The sequence below is a fragment of the Vombatus ursinus genome, unplaced genomic scaffold (assembly GCF_900497805.2).
Source record: "Vombatus ursinus unplaced genomic scaffold, bare-nosed wombat genome assembly UNPS02003292.1, whole genome shotgun sequence".
Lineage (NCBI taxonomy): Eukaryota > Metazoa > Chordata > Mammalia > Diprotodontia > Vombatidae > Vombatus > Vombatus ursinus.
The window spans coordinates 9749001-9761628 of NW_020943070.1; the positions used below are offsets into that span (position 1 = coordinate 9749001).

The 12628-nt window shown below is 46.2% G+C and overlaps 1 protein-coding gene across 3 annotated transcripts in view; it reads right to left on the reverse strand.

The window, feature by feature from the left end:
- The window catches only part of RIC8B (RIC8 guanine nucleotide exchange factor B), a 96934-nt gene that overhangs the window by 81758 nt on the left and 2548 nt on the right, over nucleotides 1-12628 (reverse strand). For all 3 annotated transcript variants that reach the window (XM_027871129.1, XM_027871142.1, XM_027871138.1), the window contains exon 2: nucleotides 4734-4781. In XM_027871129.1, coding sequence (XP_027726930.1) covers nucleotides 4734-4781 — 48 coding nt within the window. The remainder of the gene's footprint in view (nucleotides 1-4733; nucleotides 4782-12628) is intronic.

Consider the following 12628-nt stretch of genomic DNA (forward strand, 5'->3'; position numbering starts at 1 on the left):
TCTTTCCTTCTCTTTCTCTCTCTCCCTCCCTCCATTCTCTCTCTCTCTCTCTCTCTCACACACACACACACACAATCTCTCTCTCCATCTCTTTCTCTCTCTCTCCATGTTTCTCTCTCTCTCCCTCCCTCCATATTCTCTCTCTCTCTCTCACACACACACAATCTCTCTCTCCATCTCTTCTCTCTCTCTCCATCTCTTTCTCTCTCTCTCTCTCCCTTCCTCCGTTTTCTCTCTCTCTCTCACACACACACATACACACACACACACACACACACACACACACATACACACACAGAGTCCATGAGGACAACACTAGCAGATTGATATTTCTACAAGTCAGCTCTTCTGAGGAAAACTAATAAATGCCTAAGTAAATGAAGACCTGCCCAGCCAGGTAACTGCTCCCCTTCAGGAGCTCTCAGCCTTTGGTGAGGAAGGCCACCCTCCCATCTGATTCTGAAACAAACCCCTCCCACATTGTGAATCCTTTCATGAAACACTTGATGCCACATCGGCTCTAATTGGTATTCTTTATAGGTCTGGGGCTGTTTGGGATTAATAACAACCTCTGTGCTCCCCCCTTCTTCCATTTAACTTTTCAGCTGTTTTTTTTAAGTCTTCTTTACCCCCCCACCATGTGCTTTCATGATGCATCTGTTTCCCTGGGAGCCCTCCCCCCACCCTTTCCTCAGCATCAATCACCCTGGAAGCTCAGAGTGGGGGAAGAGTCAGGACAGCTGGATAAGCACAGGTGTGAACAATCAGATGCTCAGGAAGCTAACACTCGCACCCAGAATGCCCCATGTCTAAGGCAAACCCACTGCCTGTTCAGATCCACAAGCACCAATTTCATTTGGGCTCACCACAACAGCAGGCTCTTTGGTAGGCCATTCTCTTAGACATTTTCCAAATGGAGTCTAGCATTCTAAACACCATCAAATTCTAGATATGCATCACTCAGTATAAAAGGCATCTGTATTTAAGCTCTAGTCCCCTTCTAGACTGTCAACTCCAAGGGGGCAGGGAACAAATCCCAGTGAACCTTCTTCTCTCTCTCGGTGCCTAGCAAGCACTCTCTGCATGGAGTAAGTGCTGAATGTTGGTTGACATGGATGCTAGAGCTGATAGCAGAACACATGAGTTCTCTAATTCCCCCTACTCAAACATGGTGCCCCTTGGGAGAACTGATTTACGCCACAACTCACAACACATCCCTGAGTAGGTCCTTTCACCTTATGTCTGAGGCCTTTACTGAGCCCTCCCTGTTCAAGGTTACCATTTACCCACTTCTTAGAAATATTTCTCTATGGGAATGGCTCCCCCATTAGAAGGGAAGCTCCCTGAAGGCAGGGGCTATTTTGATTTCTTCTTTGTTCCCCCCAGTGCCTAGCACAGTGTTTAGTATATAGCTGAAATCTAATGAATGCTTGTTGATAGATAGATTTTGCCTTTCTAGATCACAGATGCCCTGTTTGGTTTCTCTAAGAACAAGGAATGATGAATGGGAGGCAGAAGGTGGAGGCCTGAAGTCAGAAGACCTGCGTTCAAATCCCATTTCTTACACTTACTACTACCTGGGTAACCTTGACCAAATCACTTCACTTCCAGTTTCCCACGTCAGCTCTGGTTCTGACATCCTGTGGAGATGAGATTCATGCTTTGCTCAGGGGATCTGGACTAAATGACCACCAATGGGTGGAACTGGTGGGTTTTCAAGTCACCTCTACAGGAGACTTATTTCCAAGTCAGCACAAAAGTTTTATAGTCTTGTGTGAAGAAGGTTGTGTTAGTTTTCTTGTGGGAGAGGGAGGAGAGGAAGAGAGAGAGAAGGGGGGAGGTAGAGAGAGAGGGAGAGAGAAAGGGGGGAGGGAGGGAGGGAGAGAGAGAAGAAAGAAGAAGGGGAGAGAAAGGAGGGAAGAGAGAATGGAGGAAAAGGAGAAAGAGAGAAAGGGAGAGAGAGAGAAGGGGGAGAGAGAGAGAAGGGAAGAGAGAAATGGAGAGAGAAAGGAGGGAAGAGAAAGAAGGGAAGAAAGAAGAGAGGGAAGGAAGGGAGAGAGAAAAGAGAAGAGGGGCAGCTAGGTGGCGCAGTGGATAGAGCACCTGCTCTGAAGTCAGAAGGACCTGAGTTCAAATCCGGCCTCAGACCAAACACTTGACATTAGCTGTGTGACTCTGGGCAAGTCACTTAACCCCAATTGCCTTAAAAAAGAGAGAGAGAGAGAAAAGAGAAGAAAGGGGAGAAAGAAAGAGAAAGAGAGAGGGAGAAAGAAAAGGGAGGGGGGAGAGAGAGAGGAGGGAAGGGAGGAAAGGGGAGAGAAGGGGGGGAGAAAGACAGAGAGAGAGAAGGAGAGAGACAGAGAGAGGAGGGAAGAAAAAGAGAAGGGAGGGAAGGGAGAGAGAGAAAGAGGGAAGGATGGAGAGGGAGAGCCAAGGGGTGTCTACAGGGAGTGTGACTGCTGTTACTAAGGAGTCACTGGCAGAAGACTCCAGGGAGAGACTTCAGAAAGGGGAAGCCAGAAAACAGGGATGGTAAAAGCAACCTGGATGTTTTGAGTTTCTCTTACGTCCAAGTTGAGCTTCTAATAAATGCTTTTTGATTGACTGAGTGATGGCTAGGGAGGCCAGGAGGAAAACACAGCAATCATTTTAAGGGCTGATGCAGCTCAGTAAGTTAAAAAACAAACCCCACTTCTAGAAGAATGAAGACAGAATGAGGACCATCAGATTTGGCAATTATTGGCGCATTTGGGAGCTTTGAGGAGAGCCATCTTGGTTGAAATGATGAGGTCAGAAGTCAAACTGCAAAGGGGTGAGTGAAGTGTGAGAGAAGAGATGAAGGCAATGGGTGTGGACAGCTTTTTCTAGCAGTTTGGCTGCTAAATGGAAGGGAGCTAGAGGCTTAAGGGGACCTTTGGGGCTGATCAAGGCTCTTTAAGGATGAGGGAGACTTGGGTATTTTTGAAGGCAATAGGTAGGGGATCAGGAGAGAGGGAGAGACAGAAGATTCGATTGACAGGGATGATTTAGGCTGCTGAAGAAGATGAGAGAGGAAGGGATAAAGGGGGCAAATAGAGGGATCAGCCTTGGTACAGAGAAGGGCCTTCTCCTTGTCAGAAATGGAGGAAAATGAGGAGAGAGTTAGAGGAGGGGTTGATGTCAAGGGGTTTTAAGATGAAGAGAAGGGAAGAAAAAGGCATTTACATCAAATGATGAAATAAGAAACAGTTCCTTCCCCCAGGGAGCTTATGTTTAGTTGGGTGATTAGACACGTAGAAACATTATTGTCATAAAAATATGTCATAAGAATATGACAAATACTTAAAAAAATAAAAAAGAGGTGATGAGATATCTGGGAAGGAAGGAAGGAAAGATGGAAGAAAAGAAGGAAAGAAGGAAGGAAAGATGGAAGAAAAGAAGGAAAGAAGGAAGGAAAGATGGAAGAAAAGGAAAGAAGAAAGGAAGGAAGGAAAGAGGAAAGGAAGAAAGGAAAGAAGGAAGGAAGAAAAGAAGGCCTTTTGGCTTGACGTGGGGACATTAGGGAAGAAATGGTAGTGACCGTGGGCCTGGACAGAAGAAAAGGTCTTCACTTAGAAAGGGAGGGGGGAGAGAGGATTGTGGGAAGATGGTAGAGTAGGTCAGAAAATTCCAAGCTCTCCAGACTTCCCCCCACAAACAAAATAGCCCCTCAGAGCAAATGTAAAGTGGTAAAATAAAATAAATATAAATATAGATATAGAATAAAATAAATATAAAAAACAAAAATAAAATAAAATAAATAAACAAGAGTTGGGGCAGAACAGTGGTCCTCCTGGGACAACTGGAGAAGATGTAAAGAAAAATCCCAGGACCAAAGTGTGGTCCCTTGACTCGTAAACAAAGAGAGACATGCAATAATAAAAAGGCAGGATGAGATGTGGAGGCCTCAGGAGGATTCTAGTCTAGCCAAAGTGTAGAGCATGCCAAGGGGGAATGAGAAATTAGATGAAACTCGGAGCACAGGCCGACTGAGAAGGGCCTTAAAGAAGAGGAGATACAATTTATACACTCGTCCATGGAACAGCTCCCTTCTGTGACCGGGCAGGCCACAAGCCTGGGGAGCGCCCCGGTCCACTGGGCACCAGCTCCAAAAGGCACAGTGCCACCAGCTGCTGGCTGTGGCCCTGCCACTCCCTGGCCACAAGCCTCCCCTAGGATTACCAAGCATTACGAGAAGCTGGGGGGCTCCCTCACTCAGAAAAGATTCAAACTGCATTAAAAAACAACGGCCAACATTTTTCAAACCCTTTAAGGTTGCCAAAGTGCCTTCCTCAGGATGACCCCAAGAGGTAAAGCTGGGCCAGGATTGCTCCCCTAAAAGAGGACCTGAGATGTCTGAGGGTAGTGGGAATGCTTTCCCACAGCCCATCAAAACTGCCTGAGCAGGGAAGTCCTGGGGATCGACCTGAAGAACAGAGATGAAGTCACTAGGCCCCAAGTCAGTAAGTTTCCCCAAGGCCAAGGCCAGCAATCACTCCATTGTCCCACACAGCCTCTCGGTGGAAGGGGAGTCCACGGGGGTTACCCCGATTTTAAAGAGGAGCCCACCTGTCAGGAACGTTCTGGGAGGGAGTCCTTTTATTCAGAGGTTGGAGTACACGGCCTCCCCAGCCCCTTCCACTGCTCAAATTCTGAGGAACACTCCTGGCAAATACGCACACTCACACCAAGGAGCGAGCCGGGCTCATGCTTACCTTTCTCTTCTCTTCGTCAGCAGGGTCAAACTTGAAAGTAGCTCTGTGCTATGGGGAAAAAGAAAGCACACGTCATCCTAAGGGAACAGAATTAGCTTGTGATGCTCCTACAAAAAAGACACATAAAGCAAGCCACTGGCAAAGGGCTATCCTTCTTTGTCCTATCAGAGGGACGATAGGAAAAATCAGGACTTCTCCTATTTCCTTCTTTTTTTTTTAATACTTCTTTTTCATAAGATGGTTCTCAAGAAGGGGTGAGTGGGAGGGGGTCTAGGTGATTTCAAAACACAAGACAGCAATAAAAATCTGTTGTTGTTGTTTTTTAAATGTAGGAAAAAGAGCAGAAAATGTGGGACTTCATTTCTAAAGGAGAAAGGTGCCCCTGTATCAGCCAACAAGTGATAAAAACAGCAAATTACATTTTGAAAATGCCTTCCAGTTCACAAAGGGCTTTCCCAGTATTGTCTCTTTGGAGTTTTACCAAAGTCCTCTAAAATAGGTAGAGCATAGGACTGGAGCGTCCCTCAAGCTGGAAGGGACACCTTGCCCAACCATCTCATTTTACAAAAGAGGAAACTGATCCTCAAGGAGGTGAGGTGATTTGTGCAAAGTCACACAGCCAGTAAGGGGGAGAGATGAGACACAAACCCAGGTCCCCTCTCACTCCAGAGCCAGCCATGTTTTATTATCATCATTTAAAATAAGATAGGACTAGCTGTGTGACTCTGGGCAAGTCACTTCACCCCAACTGCCTCAAGCAAAAACAAACAAGCAAACAAAACAAACAAATAACTAAATAAATAAATAAATAAGATAGGGAAACTGAGGGAGGGTCAGTGAGAGGAAGAGACTTTGGTTCCAGGCCACAAAGCAAGTTAGGGCCAGGACCAAAGACTTGTAAGTCAGTGCTCTTTCCACTATGTTACACTGCTCTTTCTTAAGTACCTACTGTGTGCCCAGCACCATACCCAGGGCTTTGGAGATAAAGAAGCAGCCTAAGTCTTGGCTCCTGCCTTCAAGGGTCTAAAAACTGGTAACAGGCCCAGAAAAGTTAAATCATAAGCCTTTGAGATCACTTCCACGATCTTGCCCTTTATGGGTTGTTCTCAAAGAAAAACATGATACAAGTTAAGGAACAGCCTGTGTTTATGAATGGACTTTCTTTTCAACTCCACAGGGTGTGCACATACATAATTCTACAGCTCATCGGGAGGTGGGGGAGGGGAGAGCTATTGAGCACTGGAAAACTGTGTTGGATTTGAAGTCAGAAGAGTGGAGTTGAAATGCTGGCACCATCGCCATGTCCAACATGACCAATGAAATGGGCCTCGAATTCCTTATCCACAAGGGGGATGCACTGGATGTCTTCCAAGGGTCCTCCCAGCTCTAAATGTATGGCCTATCACCTTTTGGATGCTCCCACATCTCCCTCTCCATCCTATGGCTGGAGGAACGTGAAGAACCAGTGATAAGTACAGGAGCTCCCTCAGTGCCACAGTGTGCGGTAGTGCACAAAAAACAACATGGACTCCTCAAGCCAGGCCAAGGGCTTTCTCCGTAAGACCAAAAAACTAGGAATTCTCAAGTACTTCAAGCTTTCAACTGAAATTTGGCTCAATTTCTATCTTTCCCTTGTGTTTTGTCAGTTAGTTCAAGAACAAGTATTTGCTGACGCCATCTTGGATGTCTGGAACTTGGCAGATTGCAGGTATTGTCAAGTCAAGAAGCATGTATTAAACACCTACTATGTGTCAAGCACTATGCTAAGTGCTGGGGATACAAAGAAAGGCAAAAAACATGGTCCCTGCCCTTGGGGAGCTTACATTCTAATGGGACAGACAAAATGCAGGCAATTATGTACCAACTGTATACACATAGAAGGGAAATTGGAGGTGATGAACAGAAGGAGGGCCCTGACATTAAGGAGGTCTGGGAAAGGTATCAGAAAAGTGCTGGAGTTACATGGAAAACAGAGCTAGCTTTTGAATAGACGATCCAAATTCAAATCAGCGCTCCAAGAATTCCTAGTTGTGTGACTTTGTGTCTTAATCAAAATGATCAAGGCAAGAGATTGATAGTGTATAATGAATACTTGGGAGGTGTTTTTTCTAATTCAGCAGGTGTCTTCCTTTCCCACAAGGCTTGTATTTCTGTCCCTTCTCTCCAAATGCCAAGAGGTTCCATAAAAACATTCACTTGGCATTCAGGCACCTTCGTGTCTAACGACTAACTTAGACCAAGAGCCATTCGGTTTATGGTAATAAAATGGACACTGGGGTAGCCGATATAGTAGCCTGGCCTGGGTTCCAAGCAGCCATTATTGCTTCAGTTGCTTTTTAAAGGTGAGGGTGTTCCTTTCACATCTTCATAATGAACCACTGAAAAGATCGGAGGTGACATAAAGCCTCTGACTCCTATTAGGAGGCTCAATTTAATGAAAACTATATAGTGGTATGTGAGACAATACAAACTGTATTTTGAATGTACTAATCCATTTGCCAAGACTGTACCCGATGCAGAAGTTCTTTGTGTCTACATCTGGGCTTTGGGGGCCAGAAGAGGTCAGATTCCCAAGTCTGGCTTGTTTTAACCATCCTCGGTCCATTATCTCTTAAGTGACTCCTTCCCTCCACTCCCTGCCCACGTGCAGAGAGGAGAGGAGAACAGAAGAGAGGGGAGGGTGAAGGAGGAAATCCCCAAAGGTCACCTCTGCCCATAAGATCGTGTGGGGCATGTCAGTCGGTAACCAACAACTACACGTCCCCCTCATGTCCAAAGTGCTTGGCTTTGAGATGATTCAGGTGGGGTCACAGAGAAAAAAAGAAGGGTTCAGGACCTGATCATTGCTCAACCAGGGTATTCCATGAAGATGAGCTGGAGCCCACCCACAGGGAGACCCTGCTGCAATGGGGTCCATCAATCCCCACTGGATTTCCCACTTAGCCCAAGATGAAGTCATTTCTGGGCCCCTGCTCTCACCTGAGGGACTCTGTCACCTACACAAGGTAAGAGGCTTATTCTTTCGCTTTTATAAGAAGCGCCCAAACCGGAGTTGATGTCTCTGTTTTTCCTCATCTCCCAATTTTCTGAGTAAGCAGCCTGTGTAAAGATACCAGCTGAGACCTGCTTTAGTCATTGCACGCATCCACCTTCCCCTGTGAATTTTCTTCTAGGTTGAAGCAGAGGCCAGGGTGACACCAATAAACACTAACCAATCCATCTGTGCTATGGGGGGGGGGGGTGTCACGCTAACCCACTTCCCAAGTGGAGGGAGAGGTCCAGGCCCAGAAAGGTGATGAGCCACTGGGTTCCCCAAAAGATGACAGCAAGCAGAATGGGTAGCCCACTAAGCCCACCCTTGCATGGCAACCTTTAAGCTTCCACCGAAGCTTATTCCCTGGCTTCGGTAACAGAGCTGGAAAGCAGATGTCCTTTGACATAGTTATCTGGATCCAGGCTGCTTTGGCCTAAGTCACAGGCTGTGTTTCCAGGGCTAACCCCCGGATTAGGGTTTTCCAAACAGTGAGTCAGACGCACCATCAAAGACCTCGCTCTTATCACAAGAGGACGGTTTCCCCTGTGGCCTGGGTTCTTCTACAAGACTGGCCCCTAGGCTCACTCCTGCCCAAGTATCTTTTAAGCCCTTGCTCCCCAAGACCAGACACCCCTCCTCACTTGGAACCTTATGGGTTCAAATCCTGATTCTGATGCTTACTAGCAGTGTGACCTTGCTTGGGTGAGTCACCATCTTCAAGGGCCAGTTTCTGACTCTATAAAATGAACAAGTTGAAACTGGACCCTTCCAACACTAAATCAATGATCCTATGACCCCTGATGGAGAAATCCACAGGCAATCAACAATGCCCCTTTGGCCGCTACAAAGAGTCTCCCACAAAACAGGGTTTAGTGAACAAATGAATAAATGAAAATAGATGCATTAAACTCTTTCTAGGTGCCAAACACTGTGTTAAGCATTAAAGGCACAAATAGGAAAAAGAGTCTCTTTCCTCAAGGAGCTCACATTCTAATTGAAGGAGACAGTAACAGAAGCAGGGTCCGCTGCAGAGCCGAAGGAAAGGCCCAGAGATCCCAAGTGTGGATAGCAAGGCCCCAAGATCCTGAGGTCCTCAATGGCACAAATGCCTTCCTAAAGATTTTTATTCTTCTCTCCTGCTGCATCAGCACCCACCCAGCTTCTGAGATAAACACAAATTTCCCCCTTTACTCATGATCTGGGTTGAAGAGAGTCCTTTCCTTATTTCAAGACATATTCTTAGGGTTTAAAAAAAAGACCCACACATTTTACTAGGCAATTGGGTGGGTGGGGTAATAAAACAAAGTGAACAAAATTTAGAATTGTTACCCTCACAAAGGTACGTAGAGATTTTTCAGCTCACCCTAGGTCTCAGGACCAATTCACCACAACATGTCCGAGGAACAAATATGGCAGCCCATTGACTCTCCTGGTTGTGCAGCCAGAGTTGGACACTTCCTATGTAGCCTGGACAAGTCACATCCCCGATCTAGGCTTCATTGAAAAATGAATGAGCGGGAGAGTTTGGACTGAATGATCTGTTGGGTCCCATCAAACTCCAAATGTACAATCCTACATTTCTCACTAGGTCTGGACTCAAGCATTGCTTTCAAAGGTCTGTGGAAATCCCTGTATTTTGTCTCAGCACACACCCACCCTTGCAGGATTCAATGTGAGAAGGGACTATTCAGAGGCATGCTCTGGGCATCTTAGAAACCCCAAAATGTGGGGCAGCTGGGTGGCACAGTAGATACAGCACCGGCCCTGGAGTAAGGAGGACCCGAGTTCAAATCCGGCCTCGGACACTTGACATTTACTAGCTGTTAGATCTTGGGCAAGTCACTTAACCCCAAATGCCTCACAAAACAAAAAAAAAAAAAAAAAAAACCAACACAAATCCAAAATGTGCCACAGAATGGAAAAAGCTGGGGGAGAACTCCAATAAAAGCACCAAGCGTCCTTTATTGGGTCTGTTTGCATAACAGAGGTTCAAAGAGAAAGAAAAAGAGGATTCCCAATGATTTGGAGCACAAGGCTCACAGGGATGACATCGATGTGAGTAACCTGGGCCACCTGGAGCCAAAGGAAAGTATCTGGATCTTTCCTAAAAACCTCTGTTGTCATTTTGTCCCTCTACTAGACCACTAAAAAGGAGGAGAGCAAAATTCATAAGAATCATTAGACTGTAAGCTCCTTGAGGGGAGCAAGTGTTTCCACTTCGCTGGAATGTGGCGGCTGCCCCCGGGTCTGTCGTGTCTGGTTACAAGGAGCACCTGCCCTGAGGAAGCCTGCAATCTAGTGGCAAGGTTGGGGAGGGACCACCCAGCTCTGTCTACTATGTCGCACATTTTTTATGGAAATCCACAGTGAATGGCATGCAATCGGCACTTCATAAATGCTTTGTTGATTGACTGGATCATAGATTTAGAACCAGAAATGAGCTTAGAGGCCATGTAAGTCTCCCCCTTCATTTTACAGAGGAGGAAATTCAAAGTGAGTAACTGGTCCAACATCACTCAGATGATTGCTGCAGTAATTTCTAATTTCTCTAGGGCCTTCGATTCCAAAGCTGCTTCTCTGCCATACCTTGCTGCTCCCAGTGAGCGCACAGAGCATAAGAATTGACTAAAGGAGATGGGAAATTTCAGCCTGGAGAAGGGAGGACTCTGGGAGACCTGACAGCTTATCTGTAAGTATGTGAAGGGTTGCCTTGTGAAATCAGATTAGACATATTCCTCACAGCTCCGGGGGCAGGCCTAGGACCAGTGGATCCAAGTTACAGGGAGAGAGATTTCAACTCAAAATCAGAGCTGTCCAAAAAAGGAATGGGCTATCTGGTGGTGGATTCCCAGAACTAGTGGGCACAGGATCACAAAGTTAAAGGCTGAAAGGCACCGCAGAAATCCTCCACTGCAGTCCATTTATTTTCCCCTCCCAGGGGAGGGAAATGATCACTCGTCAAAGATGTCATGAAAAGGGGCTGAAACCAGGTGACTTCTAAGGGCCCTTCCAACTCTGAGATCTTGTGAGCTAGAACTGAAAATATAAACAAGAAGGTTCCCCACCCCTGGTCTAGAATATCCCTGCTTCATCCACAGATTGTTAACATGCCTATGGCCAAACAATCAAGTCAGGTGACTTGGAAACTAACCAATGATTCAGTCTCTGTGGCACCACTGAAAAGCATAGCTCCCAAGCCCCCCACCACCTGGCAGATCCGCTGGTCATTCATAGCTCACAGCAGGTGGCCAAAGTTCCTTGTTATCCATGAGGCTCTGAGTGGAGGGGTGGGGGTACAGGCAAACGTATATTATTAGCTTATTTCCAATGGCTGGGGGACATAATGCCATTCAGTGCCTGGACCCCCTTTTTTTTCCGCAGATGAAAAAATTAAGGCACTAGAATATCACCTACCATGGAAGTCAAGGGTCAAAAAGTCAATGTTCATTAGAGCTAAGACTAACCTTCCCCACAGTGGAATCTAATTTACCCTTCCCTACTCCTGATCTCTATCATCAGACCCTTTCTGCTCTTCCTCAAGCCTCCATGTCTCTCACCTAAGGGACAAGACGCCTTCGAGGCAGCATGATACATGTAGAAGTTGTCTCCCCCTAGGGAATGGAAGCACCATGAGGTCTTTGTATCTGCAGCACTCTGCACAGTGCCTGGAACATCATGAACACTTAACAGATGCTTGCTGATTGATTGGTAGGCTGGCAGTTAGCCCTCACTCCAATCAGTACTAAATATGACGGGAGGGAAGCTGAGCATCCCATAGCTACTCAATCAGGGGTGGTGCTTGACCCTGAACCAACTCTAGGCATCTCCATGGAAGGCCACTGACGTGGGGAATCTCCAGGTCTTTCACAGGCACCTAACCCCCTTTCACAGAAAGGGGGCAGATATTCTACTCATCCCACCCACCATTCCAACTACTTTCACGTTACACTTCAAGAATGATTCCAAAGGTGGGAAAGGGTGTTAGAGGTGACCTGGAAAAACATGAGCTACTTGGAGCTAAAGCTTTGAGAGGAGGCTGGTTTTGACACCAGTAGCCTTGACATGGCTTTCTTAACCTGGAGTCCATAGACCTTCAAGGGTTATATAGATAGATTTCAGGGGCTCTTTTATCTTGGATGGAAAAAATAAGAGTTTTACATTTTTATTTCATTATATTGCTTTCTTTAGTAATCTTACGTACATCATTCAGAGGAGGGGTCATAGACTTCACCCAACTGCCACTAGGGTCCAGGACACAAAAAGAGTTCAGAACCCTTGGTCTAGACAGTAAGCATTCTTCAACCACTTGTTTTTTCCAATGTTAAAAGGAAAGCCAAACTCTTGAGTGATTCTGGAGCTCAGGGCACCATACAGTTGGCCCAACTTCACCCAAGGACAGGAGCATCTGAAGGACCTCAGAAGCTATAAGGACTTGGGGTTGGATCTCCCCCATGACACCAGCAGACACACTTCCGGCAAGCATCTGTCTCCCTGTTTGATGCCTCACTTGGTATTAAGGACCAGAAGGTTGTGAAACAAAGATCTCTCTGTGGTTAGAGATTTCAAAGACTGTTGTTGACATACGCATGGGACCTACCTCCTTGGAGGACAGCCTTTAACATGGGGCTTTGCTCTACCACACCAATTTTTTTTTAATCCTCTCGTATCTGCTACATTCTCCAGTCAAGTGTATGATGGTAAAAATGTGTTTCACTACAGTACATGGCTTGTGTGTTCTAAAGCCTTCATTAAAGATGCCATCAACATCTAGGCAGCTTATTCTCATGAAAACTGTATAAAGATGGCAGAGAGGGGTGTGTGTGTGTGTGTGTGTGTGTGTGTGTGTGTGTGTGTGTGTGTG